Source organism: Hibiscus syriacus, unplaced genomic scaffold, assembly GCF_006381635.1.
Source record: "Hibiscus syriacus cultivar Baekdansim isolate YM2019G1 unplaced genomic scaffold, ASM638163v2 tig00112857_pilon, whole genome shotgun sequence".
Taxonomy (NCBI): Eukaryota; Viridiplantae; Streptophyta; class Magnoliopsida; order Malvales; family Malvaceae; genus Hibiscus; species Hibiscus syriacus.
Window position 1 is genome coordinate 792,348 of NW_024063412.1, and position 20,885 is coordinate 813,232.

Consider the following 20,885-nt stretch of genomic DNA (forward strand, 5'->3'; position numbering starts at 1 on the left):
GGAGGGGGGGGGGGGAAGAATCACAAAACCCAACAAAATAATTGCATTTGTGGATAAAAGACATCTACTTTATTCTCTTAATCTTTGAAATTAACCCAGAAAAAGAATCGAAAACCCAAAAACCAAAAACATTGTTAGCATAGGTGAATGCGACCCCTGACTAAAGTAATATAATAATAAACAAATGGAATTTGTTTGCCTTTCCCATCATTAATATTTAGGGTAAACTACATAGTTGGCCACTAATATTTGGGTTAGTTTTTATTTTCTCACTAATCTTTTAAAAGTTATAAATCGACCACTAACATTATCTATTGGTTACAAATTGGTCACTCAACGTTAACAGCAGTTAACAGTCGTGATGGAAAACACAGTTGACGCATTAACTGCTAACATGGATGGGTTGACTGTCACGGTAGAAAAAGGGTAAACTACACAAATGGTCACTAATGTTTAAGTAAGTTTTTATTTTTTCCACTGAAGTTTCAAAAGTAACAAATTGGTCACTAGAGTTATCAATTTGTAACAAAACAGTCACTTGTCGTTAATCTCCGTTAACGTGGTTGACAAAAAACTTATGTGGCCTGTTAAGTGCTAACATGTCAACCTTTTTGTCAGCTTTCTTCGTCACTTTCTTTCTTTCTTTCTTTAAGCTCATGTTTTACTTTTTCTGCTATAAAAATCTTCTCTATAAAATCACTATCTTTTAGGTGGTGTTTGTTTTTGAAGAGGTAAAAGGTATGCAGTCTGCGGACCACATCTGCAGACATCTGCAGCAGAAGAGGTGGACCAAAAGTCTGCAGTCTGCAAGAAGAAGACTGTTTGTTTTTTAACGTCTGCAGACTGCTAAAATAAACTGAAATATAAAATAAACTGATTTTTTAAACTTAAAAGAGTTTTGCAATATAATTTTAGTTTTACAATATTGGAATTTAAATAATTCATACAACTACAATAATAATTTTTTTAGAAAAACAAACATCACCTTATTAATTCTATTATAAATCTCACATAATCACATGCATTATTAGTTTTATAAGTTTTATAGAATAAAATTTATAAATGATCATTAAATTATATGATTTTTTTTAAATATGCAATTATGTAATGCTTTTAATTTTTTTAAATATATATTCATAATTTATTTTTATAATTATATGATATTTTTAGAAAATAGTTTTTATAAATTATATGATTTCATATTTTGTAAATCTTAATTTTTTATATTTTTATACAAACACCACCTAAGCAATGTGGTTTAAATACTTACATTTTGTATAAAAAAGTTTAAATATAATTTAAAAATAACAAATCCAAAAAAAATATTATTTTTAAACTTAAATTAAAATAATTAAAATAAATATAAAATTTTAATAATATAAATATTTATATGATATAAAATAAATTTAAAAAAATAATATTAAAATTAATATCTATAATATAATATTAAAAATTAATATTTAATTTATTTAAAAATTAATATTAAAATTAAAATCAAATATAAAATAAAATTAAATATAAAACCTCTTTGAAGAGGTTAGAAGACGTCTGCAGACATAAGTTCTGGTCTACGCCGCGCAAACCACGCGCAGACGTTAGAAGAGCTTCTGTCTTCTAAAAAACAAACGGTTTGCGAAGCTCAATGTCTGCGCGTGGTCTGCGCGGCGCAGACATAAGAGCTTTGCAGACCTTACACAGTAAAAACAAACACCACCTTAGTTGATCAAACCCTTCATTGCAAAATAGTTTTGGTTACTTCAAGCCTTGTGATCAAAAGACTTTTTTACGCTGACATCATTGTAAACAAGCTGAACAAATTTTTTTTATCCATACCCTCATGTTAGAAATATAAAGGATTTAAGCTCCATTAGAGTTATTAGTTATGAGAAAATAAATTATTTCTTGCTTCTCGTTGTCTCTACCAACATACTTCATAGCTCCATCCACCACATAAGTAATAAAAGGCGATAATAAAGATCAATACATTCAACACCAAGACGTTTCAAGCTACCTTCACAAGCTGCTTGCACATAAACAGGGCCACACTCATGATGATCATAAGTTAAATAAGTAAAAAATAGTTGGTTTAGAAAGTAGATGGCTTGTTTGAGGATTTAGAAAGAACACTAATTAATTCAGAGAGGAAATTGAAATTTATGATTGGTGCAACCTATAACTGGATTAACCGCAAATATTATTGAAAATGAACCTCCTATGATCCCATCCCAAGCAGTAAAATGTCAACTCTATTGGTGAAACTTAAAGTCAAAGAAAAAGAAAGTTACAGATGCAAATAAAAACCAGGAGGGGAACAATGTTATTCAAAAATAAAAAAGGAGTGATTTAATTACTAGTCCCATTCCATCATGTTGTTCTAAGTATACAAACTTGAGGTCTAATTGTCTGGTTATTTTGTTCAAGTTGTGGGTATCATGAACCCGAAGACTAGTGTGTACCATAATAAAGAATAAGAAACTGAAGGTATTTATTGTCGTGAGAATGCAAACAAATTTGAGTAGATTTGTTGGTGAAGGATTCATGGTGTCATATTTTAATGATGTAAAATCGTGATTACGATTCATTTCGAAGTCAACTGAGCTTTTGATTACGGTTTATGGTATCTTCCATTCATTGATGCTGACTACTGAAACAATGGAGTTTGCGTACTCTCCATCCTTGGCATGGGGGCATGGGTAAAATAACTCTTGCTCAGCTTGTTTACAATGATGTCAGCGTAGAAAATTTGTTTATCACAAGATTTGGATATGTGTTTCCGATAACTTTGATTTCCTTAAAATAACCAAAACTATTTTACAATGGAGGGTTTGATCGACCAAGGAAGAGTGATTTTACATAAATATCTTTATAATAGAAAAATTAGAATAAGAGCTTAAGGAAAGAGAGAGTATGACAAAGAAAGCGGACAAAAAGGTTGATAGGTTAGCACTTAATGGGCCACATAAGTTTTCGGTCACCCACGTTAACGGAGGTTAATGGCGAGTGACTGTTTTGTTACAAATCGATAACGTTAGTGGCAAATTTTTTACTTTTGAAACTTTAGTGGGAAAATGAAAACTTACTCAAACATAGTGACCATTTGTGTAGTTTACCCTTTTTCTAACGTGGCAGTCAACCCATCCATGTCAGCAGTTATAGCGTCAACTGTGTTTTCTGTCATGCCTGTTAACGACTATTAACGTAGAGTGACCAGTTTATAACCAATCGATAACATTAGTGATTGATTTGTAACTTTTGAAATATCAGTGGGAAAAACAAAAACTACCCCAAACATTATTGACCAATTGTATAGTTTATCCTAATATTTATCATATAAAGGATGTATATCTCATAATTCCATCAAAAGCAAGGAACTTTCCACCAGCAAATGCTTGACATTTGGAAAGATAAGTGAGTCACTCATCTCTTGGATCATCAATTATGATGACTGATTTGTTGGAGAAAAAAATAGGTGGAGGTAGGTTATATCAAGGAACTATGTAAAGCAAATTTAAAATTATTTTACAGGTTTTATTAGATAATTTTTCAAATTTAATATTATATTATATGCGATATGAATTAGGATGGGTACCGAATCCGAACTCGGTGGGTTTTGAATCCATCTTACATGATCGAGTTATTTTTTTTAAAAAAGGTTCATATTGGATTGGGTCATGTTTTCTAAAAAAATGTTTTGATTGGATTGAGGTTCAAGGTAAAAAATACATGATTCGACTAGACTCGAAAAATAATATAAATTTACCTTATATTATTTAGGGATAATTATAATAATAATCTTCTATATATATTCTTTTTCAATTAGATCTCTATATACTCGAAAAATAATTATAATAATAATCTTCTATATATATTCTTTTTCAATTAGATCTCTATATACTCGAAAAATAATATAAATTTATCTTATATCAGGTTCAGATTTTATCTTAAGAATCAAGTTAAATTCAGGTCGAGTGAAGTTATCTTTAAATTCGATTCAAATCAAATTTTGAATATAAAATATTTTTTAAATCAAATTGAATTGATCGAAAATCCGAACCACGGGCATGGTAAAATCAAACACACAATGATGAGGTGCGCCATAATTGTGTAGATAAGATCGCCAACGTCACAATTGTTTCTCACCTATGATTCACAGCCCAACTGTGTTAATTTCGCTTATATAATTCAATTAGCAATAATTGTATTTTCGACAAAAAAAGAAATTATATTTTTTTATGTAATTTTATTTTCAACAAATAGTAAGATCCAAACCAAAGGCACAATTAATAAAGTAGCCATGTAAAGGCACATGTACAAATTATATCCTTGTAAGAAATACTATTTTTTTAAGTAATTAGTATCTTCCTACTTAATTAATCAAAGCTCATTTGTCTAAATTCACTAGGACATATAAAGACAGAATCCACACAAAGACCTCCTTTAGTGTGTGTACAATCGATCTGCATCATTGAGAACTTGATTTTAACAGGAGAATTCGAGTCGTCGGTGACGACAAAATCGCCAACATGGTAGTAAATCCATTTCCCGGAATCATACAAGTAACACTCCGACGAGACTTCCTGGCCCGTCGATGTCGAGAGTTGGAACCGGACGGGCTTGATGTTCCACCCATGAACTTGGTCGACGTTGCACATCTGTCGACCGAATCTTCTCGAGGGTTTACCTAGATGTAGCCTGAAAAATAAACTGTATGATCCGGGTGGAAACTCGAACTCTAATTCTCCGACCACTTCAAACCACCATATTTGTTGAAGATACGCCACGGTCTCAAATCTACACATATAACAAATACAATCAGTATCTAAATTTACTCCATTTAAATTGTCGGCAATGCTGGTTATACAAGCTAGTGGGGATTAATAAAATGTAGCCACAATTTTCATTTTGTAAGGCATCTACTCTGCATAAGAAAACAAATATACAACAACAACAAAACCTTATTCACATATGTAATAAGATAAGGGTAGTAGACTGACCAACGCCAGGTTGAGAAACAAGACCAGTAATCGGCATATAAGTGAATTAAAACACATAACCATTCAACTTGGTTTTAGTCTATTTTAGGGTCTAGAGTGCAAGTTGCAAATTTCGAGATTCGATCTATGAACAACTAGACATCAACAATGTCATGTTCCATGGCTATTTAGCATGGGACATGAAGAAGGAGAAAGTAACACTATTGTATTACCTGGATTCTTCTGTCGGAATGTGATTCCAATATCTCCGATCATCGATCCCTGTTATTTTCAGCGCCTTGGCCGATACCGACAAGCAAAGCTTACCTCTCTGTTTATCCAACCACACTTCCTGCAGAAAACAAAGTCCATTTTACTCGTAAAAGACTCTTTTTTCTTCTTCTTCTTCTTCCTTTTTTTTTCCAGGTTTTTATCCATCGACAAGCAAAGAAGAAAGAGAGAAAGCTATACCTTGGTGCCGCCATCAAAACGATTAGGCCTGCACAGTCTAGCGAAAGTCTCTTTCTTGCACAAAGAGTCCGGAGTTTGACCGAGAACTTTCTTCACCAGGTACCTGTGATTCGACGGCAGCTTCGTCTCCCACACGAAATCGGCCAACGAAGCTCGACGGAAGGCCCTGTTCAGCCTAGCCAGTTTGCAAATCTCCGGCGGATCCAAGAACATATATATGGACGATATACAACCTTCGGGCACATCGTTAAGACCAGTCTCGAACTGAGAATCTGCAGCTGAAAGACCAGACACGCCAACCCCCATAAAAAGCAAAAAAGGAACACCAGAGGTGAAGGAAGATGGAAAGCAAGGGTTGTTCGTGGCTCAAGGAAGGGTCTGAAGGTAGAGGAGAAGATGGTGAATGAAGCAGAAAACAAGGGGAGAAATCAGAGGAGAGGGCACCACCAGTTTCTTCATGTTTAAGGGAGAGAGAAAGAGGGTTTTCTAGCAATTCAAAAGGTTCTGGTTTTTGGAGACTTTGGGGAAAGGAAAAGGGTATGAAGCCCAATGTTTAATATTCGCCACTTGACAAAAGTGAAAAGTGTACGTTTATGAGTGTGCATGGAATATATACATACATTATATATGATATTGAGACCGATTAGGGATTTTTATTGAATTCGACTTAAAAAAAAATTTATTATAGAAAATTAGATTAATTTTTGAGTCATGATTTTTTTAAATCTAAATCAATTTGAATGAAAAATTTTTTTGAATCAAATTCGAATAAATCAACTCTCTCTGCATTAAATATAAACCGTACATATATTTGGAATAATGTGGACTAGACCTGGTAAATTTGATCCGAGCCTAATTATTCAAACTGATTTATCCGAATTGAGACTTAAAATATGCCCAAACATAATGATCCAAATTTGACTCGAAACTCGAAAAAAATCGAATCGAAACCAACTCGAATTTTAGCCAAACTGAAAGTAACCCGAACCGAACCGAAACTAACCTAAATTTAACCAGATCAAAGGTAACCTAAACCGAAAGTAACACGAAATGAAATTAACCCGAATTTAATTTGCCAAAACCCAATATTTTTTACAAAAATATATCAATAATTCTATATATACTTGATTTGACTAATACCCAACTCAACTTGAATTGACATGAAGATTCAAAGTTGACCCAAACCGAAAATAATTGATCGGATATGACTTGACCCGAAAATTAACCGATCTAATTTGATCCGACCCGAAATCAACCGATCTGATATGACTAGACCCAATACCCGAACCAACCCGACTTATTATATACCCGAATAAAATCGAAAGCCGAAAAGACCCGACCCAACCTGACATACTATAGACCCGAATAAAATCGAAATCTGAAATGATCCGATCTGACTTAAACCTGACCCGAATTAAATCTAAACCAAAATGACACGAGTCAAACTCGATCCGAATAACCCGTTTGCCACAAGATGTATAAGTTATCCATACACCATTGTTTTTGGTGGTTTCAGGGAATTGCTGGTTGGTTCATTTAAATTCCCAAAACAAGCCAATAGTTAAATTGGCTCAAAACTTGGAAACTATAGGTTATATTTTTAGTGTATGCTCAGCCATCTGTCCATGACATCAGTTTGATAGTTCCGACTGAATTATAATGTGTTTTTATTTAGTTTTTCTAATATAGATGAAGTCAATTCTAGAAACTTCAACATTAATGAAAAATAAAATAATAGAAAATACTTGATATAGATATGATGATATTTTATAGTATGGTGGGTAAATCTCTCGGTAAAGATTTATTTCTTGTACAAAGATTCGAACTGAAGACCTATTTAAATAATATTAAAATATCTCGTTAGTTGATAGTTTACACTAATTTAAACAATATAAAAGAAAAGGAAATGATAAAATTAAAGATTCATAGTTATTCTTTTATATTTAAACAAAAAAAAGTCATTGGTTGGTTGTATTATAGAAGTATATGGTATGATCGTTTCCCCCCCCCCCTTTCATTCTTATAAGGTACTTTATGATATATCTTGAATATTTGATATTTTTTTCTCTCATTCTTGTAAGGTACTTTATGATATATTTCGAGTATTTGATGGTAACATAATTTTCTCATAGTTAGATTACATATAAAATTGTGAATGTTAGATTTGATATGTGAAATTTATTAGGCCATATAGACTTTAAGATCAAACTTTTTCGAGTGACAAAATATTACGGAGGATATAATATAAATGTTAATTGATATAATAAAAATATCCGATGAAGTACTAGGTCCCTTAAAATCAATGGTTCAAATCTTAGCGTTTACGAATGGAGCAAACTGGGTTGGGAGGGCATTCCTCGTCTCTGTAATACCCGATCTAGATTAGTCGATCAATAGATCGGATACCAGTGATTAATTCAAAAAAAATATCCGATAAAAATCAGAACTAAACATAGATGTTTAAGCATGTATAATTGCTAATTCAATTAATTAAGAAAGATTAATTAATTAATGGATCATCTAAATCCAAATAAAAGGATTAATTAATGGTTAGGGTTGATTTAATCACATGAATTCAGCATTTTTAAAAAAACCCATGCGTATGATGTTTTATAAAAATTAATAAGCTTTCTGTCTATTAATTAATAATGGTTCAACTGCCCAGATGTCCACATGCCATTGATTGTACCTGCTTCTCATCATATTATAGCATGACTGAAATTCATGTCGAGTGTCATGTGCTCATTTCGGTCGGCAAATGTACCAAAAAGCAAATAATGGAAACCCGAATGTGTTTTTGACCCATTATTTCTATTATTGATGACCAATATTTAATTGAACTAATTTCTGTAAGTATTATGATTCATTTTGATCCGCTGAATTATATCGTGAGAACGTAATATAGATATATCCCTTTAGATATCTACATAAGGGCGAGCTGTAAGAATTTCTAAAGATGCACTAAGGGTTGTCGGAAGATTAAATTTAAGATGCCAACTAGTATTGATAAAAGTGGTTGGAATTTATGAATTTGAGCTTATAAGATAAAATTTGAATCCTATCAACGTTATTTTTTATGGTCAATCTATAAATTCTTATGTAAATATTAATTGAATCATAGGTATGCCCTAACTCTAGACTGGGGAGCACCTAAACTTTATGTAACAAAAAAGAAGAAGAAGATTAAATTAAAGATAGGTCTCAATTAAAAATTCAAAAATAAATCACAATTATCTTAAGAATTTGAGGATTATGAATAATTTAAATATAGTATAACAATAATAAAAGTAATAATTTAAATGAAACCCAATAAATTATTTTGGTTAATGAAAGAAAAGACATGGGGCTGGTCCCAGACCTAGGGGCCATCCTAGTCCTTATAAAATGAACCACAAACCATCATTTCATCAACAGTAATATCAACGAGGATACAGCCCTTGACCTGGCACTGACTCAGCAATGCAATATAAATAAGACCCAGAATTAATAAACATGCACGTAGGGATGGCAATTCAACCCGAATCCGACAGGTTCCGATTCGACCCGACTCGATCGGGTCGGATTTTTTTTTAAAAAAATTAGGTTTGGGTCGGGTCAAGTTTTTTTTAAATGCACTGTTCGGGTCGGGTCGGGTCGGGTTTAGGATAAAAAAATCCGACCCGACCCGACCCGAAAAATATATAATTTTATCTTATATATTAGGGATAATTACAATAATATCCCTCCATATATAATTTTTTTCAATTAAGTCAATGTTTTCATTGAATTAAATTTTTTTTTTATTTCGGGTCGGGTCGGGTCGGGTTTCTAAGTCATATATTCGGGTCGGGTCAGGTCGGGTGAAACATTAATTTTGTCGGGTCAGGTCGGGTTACGGGTGGAGAACCCTTTCTTCTCGGGTCGGGTCGGGTGGCCCAAAAACCCGACCCGACCCGACCCATTGCCATCCCTACATACATGCATTTCGTCTCTCTCTCTCTCTCTCTCTCTCTCTCTATATATATATATATATATATATATATATATACATATTCGATTACATTTTACTCCAGGAATTGAATTCTGCTCCCCCAATTGATTCCAGAGCTTCACCTACAAGCACAAAGTAACAAAACCAAATAATCTGACTCAAAATATTGTTTCTTACGAATATTTTAAAAGGTCATTAATACCTAATATATTAAGCATTAAGATATTGCATATCTGCTTATCGCATTTAGTATGCAAAGAATTAAAAACAACAAACTTAAGTGCTACATAAATTATAGTTCAAGCATGCATCTAGGAATCATATTCCCTATATAAATTTAGTCATTGAAGGTGTCCACCTCTCAACGCCTTAATCGGCCCAAACTAGGTTATGTTGAAATAATCACATAAAATTTTAACAACACACATGATTCTCTAATTTTCTATAAAATAATTGCCGACGAGGGTTGGTATAAGAAGTTGGGATTCATGAATTTAAACTTGTAAGGTCAAGTTTGAATCCTACCACCGTCACTCTTGGTGGATAATCTGTAAATTCTTATGTTAATCTCAATTGGGTATTGGGAGCCACCCTTGACCTAATAAACTTTATGTAACAAAAAAATCTATAAAATAATTGCATGAGGGTATACTTATTAGTAAAGAGGGTCATTATTAAGTGTAATTAGTATAAATTTTAATTTGCTATATACATTTTCAGTTAATAAAATATAATTACGTATAAATAAATTAAACTCACTATTCAAAAAATAAAAATATCGATATTATATCATATAGCATAATAAGACGTTAAATACGCTAAACAATATTCAAAATCCGAATCTTCACGATATAAATAGAATAAACTAATCCTATTTAATGAATAAAAAATTTGAAAGTGGCTGCCACTAGAAATATAATGTTTCACTTTCACCTACCTTGAACACAAAAATAACTGTGATGTGCTAAAAACCATACAGGTAACTCACGCAATAGATGACTGTGACTGTTAGCCTCCAAGTCCACAACTATAAATGGGTCTAAAATTCCCAGTGAATAGTTAAAGATAAAATAAAAAGAAAAAAAAATCAGACATGGCAATTGTGAAGTCAGTAGTATCTCGCAGTTCGCAAGCTGCTGTACTAGTAGTGTTGTTGTCGGTCATAGTGGCGACGGGTAAGGCGCAGATGAGCTGCACGACTCAGCTGCTGGGCCTGAATTTGTGCGGACCCTTTGTGGTGCCCGGTGCCATCGGGACAGGCCCGAGTCCTCAGTGCTGTGGTGCTCTCCAATCCGTGCAGCATGACTGCCTCTGCAGCACTCTCAGGCTGGCTCTTCAGCTTCCATCTCAATGCAATCTCCCACCTCTCTATTGTGCTAACTGACAACGACCCTGTTCCTTTTTCACTATCATGTTTCGATTCAGTAGAGTTAAAAGTTCGAATCTTAAGTTCCCGTAATTTTTCTTTTAGATTAAATTATATATATATTTATGGAAGTGTATCAAGTCAAATGAGTAGACAAAATGCTTGTGTTGTTTTCAGATTCCAATCAGTCTTTCATTATCTCGAGTTTGTATAAATGTTCCTAACATAATAGTATATATTTAATCACCCAAATCAAATAGTCTGCTGCTTGTTTATGGGGGAAAAATGACATGCATTTTTGAGTAAAGAGTTCAGAATAATTTAAGTCCTTGATAGTTTAGGCTGCTCCTTGTTTCTTTTCTTGACCGTCAAATAGGGGTGTTTATCGAGCGAATCAATTGTGAGTTGGGCAGTGTTTGACTCGTACTCATTAAATAATTTTGTTGCTCGACTCTACTCGTTGCTCGTTAAACTCCTTAAAATTTTGCTCGACTCGTGTTCGTTAAGAAAACTTGTTGCTCAACTCGTTGCACGTTACTCGTTAAGCTCGATGCTCATTGCTCGTCTCGTTGTTCGTTAAGCTCACCGAAATTTTTACCTTATTTCCTTAACTATAGGTAAAATCTACTAATACTATATAGAATTTAATATAACCATAAATTAATACAATTTAACAAAAAAATATCAAAAGAGTGATTGAAGTAATTTTAACTTTAAAGTAACAATCCACAAATAAATTAACATAATAAATAAGGTTTGATTTTTGAGTGTATGAAATAATTTTTTTAAGATAACTACTAAAAAATTTAACTAGCTGCCCGCGAACTTATCGAGTTGAGTTGGATTTTGCTCGACTTAACTTGTTAAGGTCTCGAGTTGAGCTCGAATAAATCCAAATCTAATTTTTACCGAACTTTGACCAAGTTAAATTCGAGTTGCTCAAATCATTAAATACTCTAACATTCTATGATCTAGATAAGTCCCTTAACGAATTCTTATATATCTATAATTGTTTAAACCTACCCAAAAAGATCTCTAATTTTTGTATGTTTATATCATATTAAATTAGTAAATTATTATGTTTGGAAAAAAATCAAGAAAAATTTATTATTTTATTTTTATATTTTAAATATTTGATATGTTTTTATTTTATTTTATGAAGTTTAATAATTTGGTCCCTTATGATAGTAGCTTTAAAGTTTAAACTACAACTGAAAATTCATTAGACTTCCATACTAACGCTACCAACGCCAGCTTGGACTGCTCACTTCTTCTCTTCGGTTATAATTTTTTCTTTTAAATATAAGATTAGTGCCTCGTACCTCTTCCGAGCGCGACACTTGGTGGTATATGATCCACTCAAACAGCTCCATTCTCCCCTTAGCCGCCGGTGACGAAATCGAAGTTCCAAGTCAGACTTCAGCATTTTCATGCTCAGACTAAAACCAACGATGAACACCGTAAGCCCCCATGTCACACTCTCTGCAATCCAATGCTATATACGCTGCATGTAGAGGAGTCGCAAGGAACAATAAAGGAGAATGGCTATTTAGATTCGCCAGAGCAGTGGGGAATTGCACGGAGATGGAGGGTGAACTCTGGGGAGTTCACAAAGGAATGGCTCATGCATGGAATATAGGAGCCAAGAGAATTATTTTTGAGATAGACAATGGTTAAGTGTTTAAGATATTGACACAAGGACAACGACGACAGGCAAACCCGGCAATCATCCAGCACATCCAAAACTGGATACAGAAGGATTGCGGAATTTCTTTCTCCCAGGTGAAACGCAGATTCAATCGGCTAGCCGATTAGGTGACAAAATTGGTACAAAAAGATGACTTTGATGGACCTGTGTTCACAACAATACCGATAGCAATACAAGCAATGGTGCTTGAGGACAGCTTAGATAATTACAAGTACTTTGTGAACAGTTAGCTTTATTTACAAAAAAAGAGAGACAATATTTACATAATTTATTATTACAATTCCACATTCATATGTCAAATTTGTGAATAGTTAGCTTTATTTTATTTAACACGTGTTATATATGTACATACAATAATCATTGAAGTTGAACAAATACAATCAATAAGATCATTACAATTTTTAACAGATGTTATATGCGTACTAAAAACAATAATTGAATTACATGAACTAATTTATCTCAGTAATTAAAAGAATCGTTGTTGTTCTTAGAGGTCATGGGTTCGAGCACTAGCTATTACAGTAGGGTGATTGAACGTTCATTGTCAATTGATTAAGTTGAGAGTATTTAGAACAAATATTAATTTATAATCACCTTAGCTTAATAAAAAAATAATTGAAATTGAACAAATACAATCATTATAATTTGATTTGATGATAACATGATCTAACATTGTCACTCAGTAACAAAAAGAACTTTCTCAGGCGCGTGAACTCCGGTTATTACAATAGATCCAATCATTTTAGAGTTGTTTCTATTGATAAATCAAACTATTGGTGTCACAATAAACGAAAACAATATTTATTAGTATAGTTTCACATGTACATTTCAATTTTCATAACACGTGTTGCATGTCTATAAACAACCATCATTGAGGTCGAATAAATACAATAAATAAGATCGCTATATTTTGACTTGATAATATGATCTAACGTTTCCACTCAGTAACAAAAATTCTCTTTCTCAAACGCTTGAATTCCATTTATTACAATAGATCCAAACATTTCAATTTTTTTTCCATTGATGTACTAAATTATTAATGTCGCAATAAACGACAACAATATTTATCAGTATAATTTCACATGTACATTTTAATTTTTCTAACACGTGTTAGATGATATAAGCAACAATCATTGAGGTCGAACAAATACGATAAATAGGATCATTATAATTTAACTTGATGATAACATGATTTAACGTTTTCACTCAATAAAAAAAATCTATTTCTCCGGCGCGTGAGCTCTATTAATTAATATAGATTCACATGTACATTTCAATTTTCATAACACTTATTACATGTCTATAAACAACAATCATTCAGGTCGAACAAATACAATAAATAGGATCATTATAATTTAGCTTGATGATAACATGATTTATCATTTTCACTCAATAATAAAGAGAAGTTTCTCGAGCGCGTAAACCCTAATTATTTAATATATCCGATCATCTTAGAATTATTTCGATTGGCGAATCAAATTTCCGATGTCATAATAAACGGCAATAATATCTATCATTGTAGTTCAACAAGTACATTTTAATTACCGTAACAAGTGTTATATGTCTAAAGACAATAACCATTAAAATCGGATAAGTACAATCGATAAAATCGTTACAATTTGATTCGATGATAACATGATCTATCTATTTTAATTAATAAAAAAACTTCATTAAGAGCGTAGGTTCGAATTATTTCAATAGATTGAACTATTTTAAAAATTTATCAAAATGATAAATCAAATTATTATTATCAATGATAAAATATGGTAATATTTATTATTAGAATCCATATTATCATTTAAGTTTTAATAAAACATATTATATGTTATAGAGTATTATTATATTTGATATAATCAGAATATCTATAAGATTGAAGGGGAAAAAAACCGTCCAAATATGGTTAGGACAGAGACCGCCGTTACATGATTAAGGTATCTTACCATAACACAAGGTCCACGCTCACGTGTGGTCCCAGGTCCCCATCAGTAAAGCCTAAATTACTTATTTAGCCCTGTAACGTTCAGGGCTAGATGAAATTCTCGTGCGAAAACGGTAAAATCACCGTTTCCAAGTAACCCTCGACGTCCCGGCAGAATACACGCGCCCTAGTTCAACGCGTGGGAAAAGAAAGGGCGGACATCCCGAAAGCTGGTTTTGGTGTTGTGGGGCCCACACGACACTGTATTAAAAAAGGCTCTTGATTTTCTGCTATATATATCCAGACCAGTTCTTCTTCATTTTCATAACTCAAAGAAAAAAAGTTCGATTTTTTATAGTAGTGTTACATAAGCTGCTTCTGTCCTTTTGACTCTGCAACAGATCCCAACATTTTAAAGGTAAAGAGAAAGGGAAATATCCGAGGATCTGAATACCATGTAATCTTTTACTCTGTCGAAAAACACACAGACCTTTGCTTACTGTTAAACATGATTTCTTTTTAAAGAGATAAAGCTAACATTTTTGTTTTCATTTTAATCTCTGTACTGACTTTGGGTTCTTGTTTGTGTGCATTACAGCCTGCTGTTGTGCTTGTGTATACCAGCATTCCAAAAGGGTGAGAGAGACGTCAACTGGGTATTGTTTTTCATTGGCTTTGATATCTTTTTTATGCTTTAGTTTCATCACACCTCCGTCATGGTTTCAGGCGCCGTTAATCATACAGGATTCGAGTCGTGTGAATGGCAGAGTGATGAGCTTTGCCTTTTTGTGTTCTTTGCTTATTTTTTTCCTTTTCATTTTCATTTTTCTGTCAGACATATCGATAAACAGTTGGTCAAGCCAGCTGCAGGGAAAATTTAGGGTTTTTTTGTTGTTGATGGTAGTCATGTCTTCTGGTGTTTTTCAGCGATTTTCTCAGGTGGTGCTTAGCTAGAAAAGGCTCAAACGAAGGTCTGAGTGTAAACTGCGAAGTGCGAGCTTATTTGGTTTAAAAAAAAAAGTGGATCTTTTTTGTCTTGTTCCGCTTCAGTTTTCTTCTTTTCTCTCTCTTACGGTCTTTAGAGATAAAAAAGAAAACGTCTTCTAGAAACAGATAGATACCTTGAAGTCATGTTTATTTAAAAAAAAAAAACATTTAAGTCATGCATGGGCGTTAACGAGGAGAAGCGTTTTTTTTCCTTTCACCATTGGAGGAGACGGAGTTGTTCAAAAAAGGTTTAAACTTTATGAAAAAAGAAAAACGAAAGTCAAGATTTTCATTCTTGGGGTGTGTGTTTTTTCTTCTTACAGATTTTATAGTAGTTTTGGGATTTGATCAAGGATAGCTGTGACTGATATCGTTCAGCAACATGCTAAGTGGCGATGATGCCATTGTTATTCCTTTTGTACTAGCGTGTCTCTCTTACTCTCTCTATCTCCCTCCATGCCGTGTTCTTTATTTATTTTGTTACCTACTTTATTATTGTTTGGGTTGATCTTTTGCTCTGTGAATTTATGTTTATTATTATTATTTATTAAAGACAATTCATTTAATTTTGAGGGGCTTGGTTTTGGTGCAGAGAACAATGGATCAGTTGGGGGAAAACTTGGATCCCAATCTAGTTGGGAGGACGAGGGAAGATGAAAATGAGAGTAGGTCCGGAAGTGAGAATATGGAAATTGCTTCCGGTGATGATCAGGATGCTGCTGCTCCTTCTAATGGACGCCAGCCGAAGTACCATAGGCACACTCCACACCAAATCCAAGAGCTTGAATCGTATGGTTGCTTTATCTTTCACTTCTTTGACTCAATCTTTTGTTGTTATTGAACTTTACATCTTTGCGTTTCTTGTGTTTGTTATGTAGTTTCTTCAAGGATTGTCCTCACCCTGATGAGAAGCAAAGGCTGGAACTTAGCATGAGGCTAGGCCTGGAGATCAAGCAGATCAAGTTTTGGTTCCAGAACAGGAGAACCCAAATAAAGGTCAGTTTATGATAAAGCTTTTGGTTTTGTTGGTCTTGTTGTGGTTGTGTTCTAATCTTCAGTTTGTGATAGCTGATGATGGTGATTTGTTGTTTAAACTAGACCCAATTGGAGCGCCATGAGAATGTGATCCTTAGACAGGAGTGTGATAAACTCCGAGCCGAGAATGATTACTTGAAGCATGCCATGGCTAACCCGGTATGCAACAACTGTGGTGGTCCAGCGGTTCCTGGTGAAATATCTTATGATCAGCACCAACTTCAGATGGAGAATGCTCGACTGAGAGAAGAACTAGACCGGGTTAGTGCTTTAACGAGCACGTTCTGGGGCTGCCCTTCCTCATCCTCATCCTCGGCCGGTCCTATTCCTTCCCAAGGCTTAAAAAACAATCTGGAGCTTGGAGTGGGGAGAAATGGTCTTGGAGGCTTGAACAATTCAGGAGGCACCTCATTGCCAATGGAATTCAACTTTGGTGATGGAGCTATGTTGCCGAGACCTATGGCCAATGACATGCCATATGACAGGTCAACCGTGGTAGATATTGCTTTGGGGGCTTTGGGTGAATTGATTAAGTTGGCACAGGTCGATAGTCCATTTTGGATCAAAGGTTCGGATGGTGCTTTGGAAACATTGAATCTTGAGCAGTATAGTAGAACTTTCCCCTTTCATTGGAATGAAACCAAGTGGCTACCAAACTGAGGCCTCAAGGGCAACTGGCCTGGTTTCCTTGCGTGGCTCGGCTCTCATTGAGGCATTAATGGATGCGGTATGCTGCTCGATCACTCGTTGCCCTTATGATCGACCAAATCTTTAATAATGTAATATTGTTTGAAAATTGTTGTTTAATATTATTTTTCTGTTACTTTATGAATAGAATCGTTGGGTAGAAATGTTTCCCTGCGTGGTTTATAAAGCAGCAACCATCGATGTGCTATCATCGGTTCAGGTGTAACCAGAGACAATGCATTGCAAGTGGTATGTTTTTTTTCCTACAATCTATATTTGTTTTCTTTCACCACTTAGCCTGGCCTAATGAAAATCATACTTTGCAGATGGATGCTGAATTTCATGTGCTTTCTCCACTGGCTCCTGCCCGTCGACAGAGATTCATCCGGTTCAGCAAACAGCATTCGGAGGGCGTGTGGATTGTGGTCGACGTTTCGATCGACGCCACTCGTGATGCCGCAGATAAGTACGCATTTCTCAACTGCAGGAGGCTCCCTTCTGGCTTTGTCATCCAGGATCTGGACAACAAGTACTCCAAAGTAATTGCCAATCTTACTTTACATTTTGATTCTTATTTAGCTTGCATAGTACTTGATTTTCTCCTAATATGCATTCAATGAGGTCGTTGCTGTAATTACAACTTCTGAGTTCGGTTGAGACCATATGTGTTGAGAAATAAACCAGTAACAAGTAATTTCCCTGTTACCAGATTAGTGAGAATACGAAATAAAAACGGAAAAATAATACCCAAAAAATTGATAACGGAGTTCAGCCAATTATGCTTACGTCTCCGGACTGCTGCAGATCTTTTACTAAAGAGAAAAAAAGGTGTTTACAAAACACACTTGAGAGAGAACTGGAAGATTTTGGGATGATTTTGAAACTAAATGGACTAAGGTATTTATAGTTGAAGCTAAGGGATTAATTTTATAATTAATCCTATTTTAATTATAATTAAAAATTGAGACACCGAATCATTTTTAAAAACCCCATTCATCCTCGTTGAATTCGGTGGAAAGAAGCCAAAGAAGCCGCACTTCTTGACTTCCAACAATATGGAGGTGAAATCATTTGCACTGACTTTGGTATCCATCTCCCATGACTTATGCTTTTCCGAATTTAACGCTCCTTTTATAGCTCACCATATTTCCTTTCTCTTTGATGGAGCTAACATTATTCGTCTGCTCAAGAAGATGCTAGTTGAACTTAATTGGATTATATGCCGATCTTTCTAGTTTGTCATAACACATATGTGCTTTTATGATCTTTTAAGAAGTGAATTAGGATCATATGATGATCTTTTTAAGTTGTCGTAATGCTTATGTGCTTTTATGATCTTTTAATAAGTGAATTAGAATCATATGACGATCTGCTTAAGTTGTCCTAACACGTGTGTTTTTAATGATCTTTTAAGAAGTCTATTAGGATCATACGATGATCTTTCTAAGTTGTCGTAATGCTTATGTGCTTTTATGATCTTTTAAGAAGTTATTCGGTTTGATATTTATTGTAAGTGAGCATGCTTACGAATCATTTAATTGTAGATTACTTGGATTGAACACTCGGAATACGATGAAAGCGCAGTTCACCGTCTCTTGAGGTCATCACTCAATGCCGGTTTAGGCTTTGGTGCACACAGGTGGATTGCTACACTTCAAAGGCTAAGTGAATGCTTGGCAGTCCTAATGTTGGCTGACATTCTTAGTGAAGATAATATAGGTATCCCCCCCCCAACTGCTACATTATTCTTTCATCTTTGATGATAAAGCGTGGAATCTACCTCATCTAATACATGATATTTTGCTATATAGGAATAACTTCGGCCGGACGGAAAAGCATGTTGAAGCTTGCGCAACGCCTGACACGTATGTTCTGTGCCGGAGTTTGTGTTTCGAGCGGGACTAAATGGGAAAAGGTTACTATTGGTGTTGTGGATGAGGATATGAGAGTAATAAGCCGGACTAATGTAAACGATCCCGGTGAGCCTCTTGGTGTGCTGCTGTGTGCTGCTACTTCTATTTGGTTGCCGGAAACACAGAAAAGGTTATTTGATTTCTTAAGGGACGAACGGCAGCGGATTCAGTGGGACATTCTGTCCAACACTGGTCCAATGCATGAGATGCTCAAAGTTTCCAAGGGACCGGGTATAGGCAACGCGGTCTCTCTGCTTCGTGGCGTTGTAAGTATTGTCCCCCTGCACACATTAGGCCTTAAACTGCATGTTTCTTAGATTTTCTCATCCAATGTTTTAAGCTATGTTGCAGGCTATTAATTCAAACGAGAACGCGATGCTAATTTTACAAGAGTCATGGTCCGATGCCTCCGGTGCATTAGTACTTTACGCTCCCGTCGATGTACCATCGATGAGTACAGTGATGAATGGTGGCGATTCAGCATGTGGCACTCTTACCGTCAGGATTCGCAATCCTTCCCTGTATTTCACCTACTTATTGTAGTGGACAAGGCAACTCCAACGGACATCATGTGGTGAAGTCCAACATGGATGGCAGTATAAACAGCAATGGATGCATACTTACTGTTGGATTTCAGATTCTGGTGAATAGCCTTCCAACTGCTAAGCTATCATCGGACTCGGTTGAAACCGTTAACAATGTCGTCATCTGCACCATTAAGAAAGTCAAAGCTGCACTTATGGTAACACAGCCGGATCGAGCTCGGTAAGGTGCCTTGATAATAAAGTAACTTAATATATATAAAGTATAGGAGATACAGATAGAATGGGAATGGAATGGGGCTCAAGAAGAAGGGTTTCTAGTCAAGAACGAACCGACTTCTTACGGAGTACCGGTTCGGGCATTGACTTGAACGAACTCTGAGATGCTCGGTTCGTGTCTCTCACAGTTGGTATGTTTCTTTTACTGTTTTTTTTTCTTTTCAAATTCGAGCGAAGCTGATAGATAAAACACAGGATAGACATAGCAATGCCGGTCTTAGTTTCCATGTTCCGTTTGTAATAAAACCATGGACAAGCTATATCTTGCATGTACTTTACAACTTTTAGAAGGATTAAATCACAGATTTATCATTTTATAATCTTTTTATTTTTAGGAAGGCACTAAGTTATGCTCAAATGATCACCCTCTACTCGGTTCATTTTTCTTTCAAGAATTTCATAACCTTAATGGTCCATATCGATACAATATTGAACCTTTTCAATGTTTAAAGAATAATTTGACTGAACCTATTAAATCTAGGGACTAATTTGAATAAAATTATAAAATGAACGTTAACTCCGTTTTTTTTAATCAAAATTTTGCTGAAAAGGAAAAAAGAAAACCGGAACAACAGAACCAACCCACACACTACTCGGATCACCACCCTCTGCAAACATTTTATTATTTAATTTCTAATTTTTATTTGAAATCTCAATCACCCTATTTCAATCACCCTATTACAATCGTTGCTACTCAAACTCGTGACCTCTAGAAATAATAATTATTTCTTTAATTACTAATATAATTTCGTTAGTGCTATTAAAAAATGCATTTAAGAACAAGTATAAGGATACAAAATGTAATGGTTTTAATAGTTGTTCAGTAGCATATGTTTGTAGGGAAGCAAATAAGGTTACTCATACGTTAGTTAAACGAGCCCTTGATTGTAATGTTTCCTTTTTCTTCGAGGCTGAGTATCCTGAGTTCATTACAAATGTTGTAAAGAACGATTTGTTTCTAGATTGATTAATAAAATTTGGGCACTTTTCCCCTTAATAAGATCCCAACGTTACGTTGGTAGAAGGAGTTTGGAAC

At 34.5% G+C, this 20,885-nt stretch overlaps 2 protein-coding genes and 1 pseudogene across 2 annotated transcripts; 2 read left to right on the plus strand and 1 right to left on the minus strand.

Moving 5' to 3' along the window:
* Positions 1-4,355: 4,355 nt before the first annotated feature.
* Positions 4,356-5,966, minus strand: LOC120184079 (F-box protein PP2-A14-like). The gene is made up of 3 exons (XM_039188642.1): positions 5,445-5,966; positions 5,207-5,325; positions 4,356-4,791 (listed from the first exon to the last, which is right to left on the minus strand). The coding sequence occupies exons 1-3, from the start codon at positions 5,748-5,750 to the stop codon at positions 4,371-4,373; spliced, it is 846 nt and encodes a 281-aa protein (XP_039044573.1). The 5' UTR covers positions 5,751-5,966; the 3' UTR covers positions 4,356-4,370.
* A 4,541-nt stretch (positions 5,967-10,507) lies between these two features.
* LOC120184173 (protein 108-like) lies at positions 10,508-10,798 on the plus strand. The gene has a single exon (XM_039188704.1). The coding sequence runs from the start codon at positions 10,508-10,510 to the stop codon at positions 10,796-10,798; it is 291 nt and encodes a 96-aa protein (XP_039044635.1).
* A 1,452-nt stretch (positions 10,799-12,250) lies between these two features.
* Positions 12,251-19,941, plus strand: LOC120184174 (annotated as a pseudogene).
* The last annotated feature ends 944 nt before the right edge of the window (positions 19,942-20,885 follow it).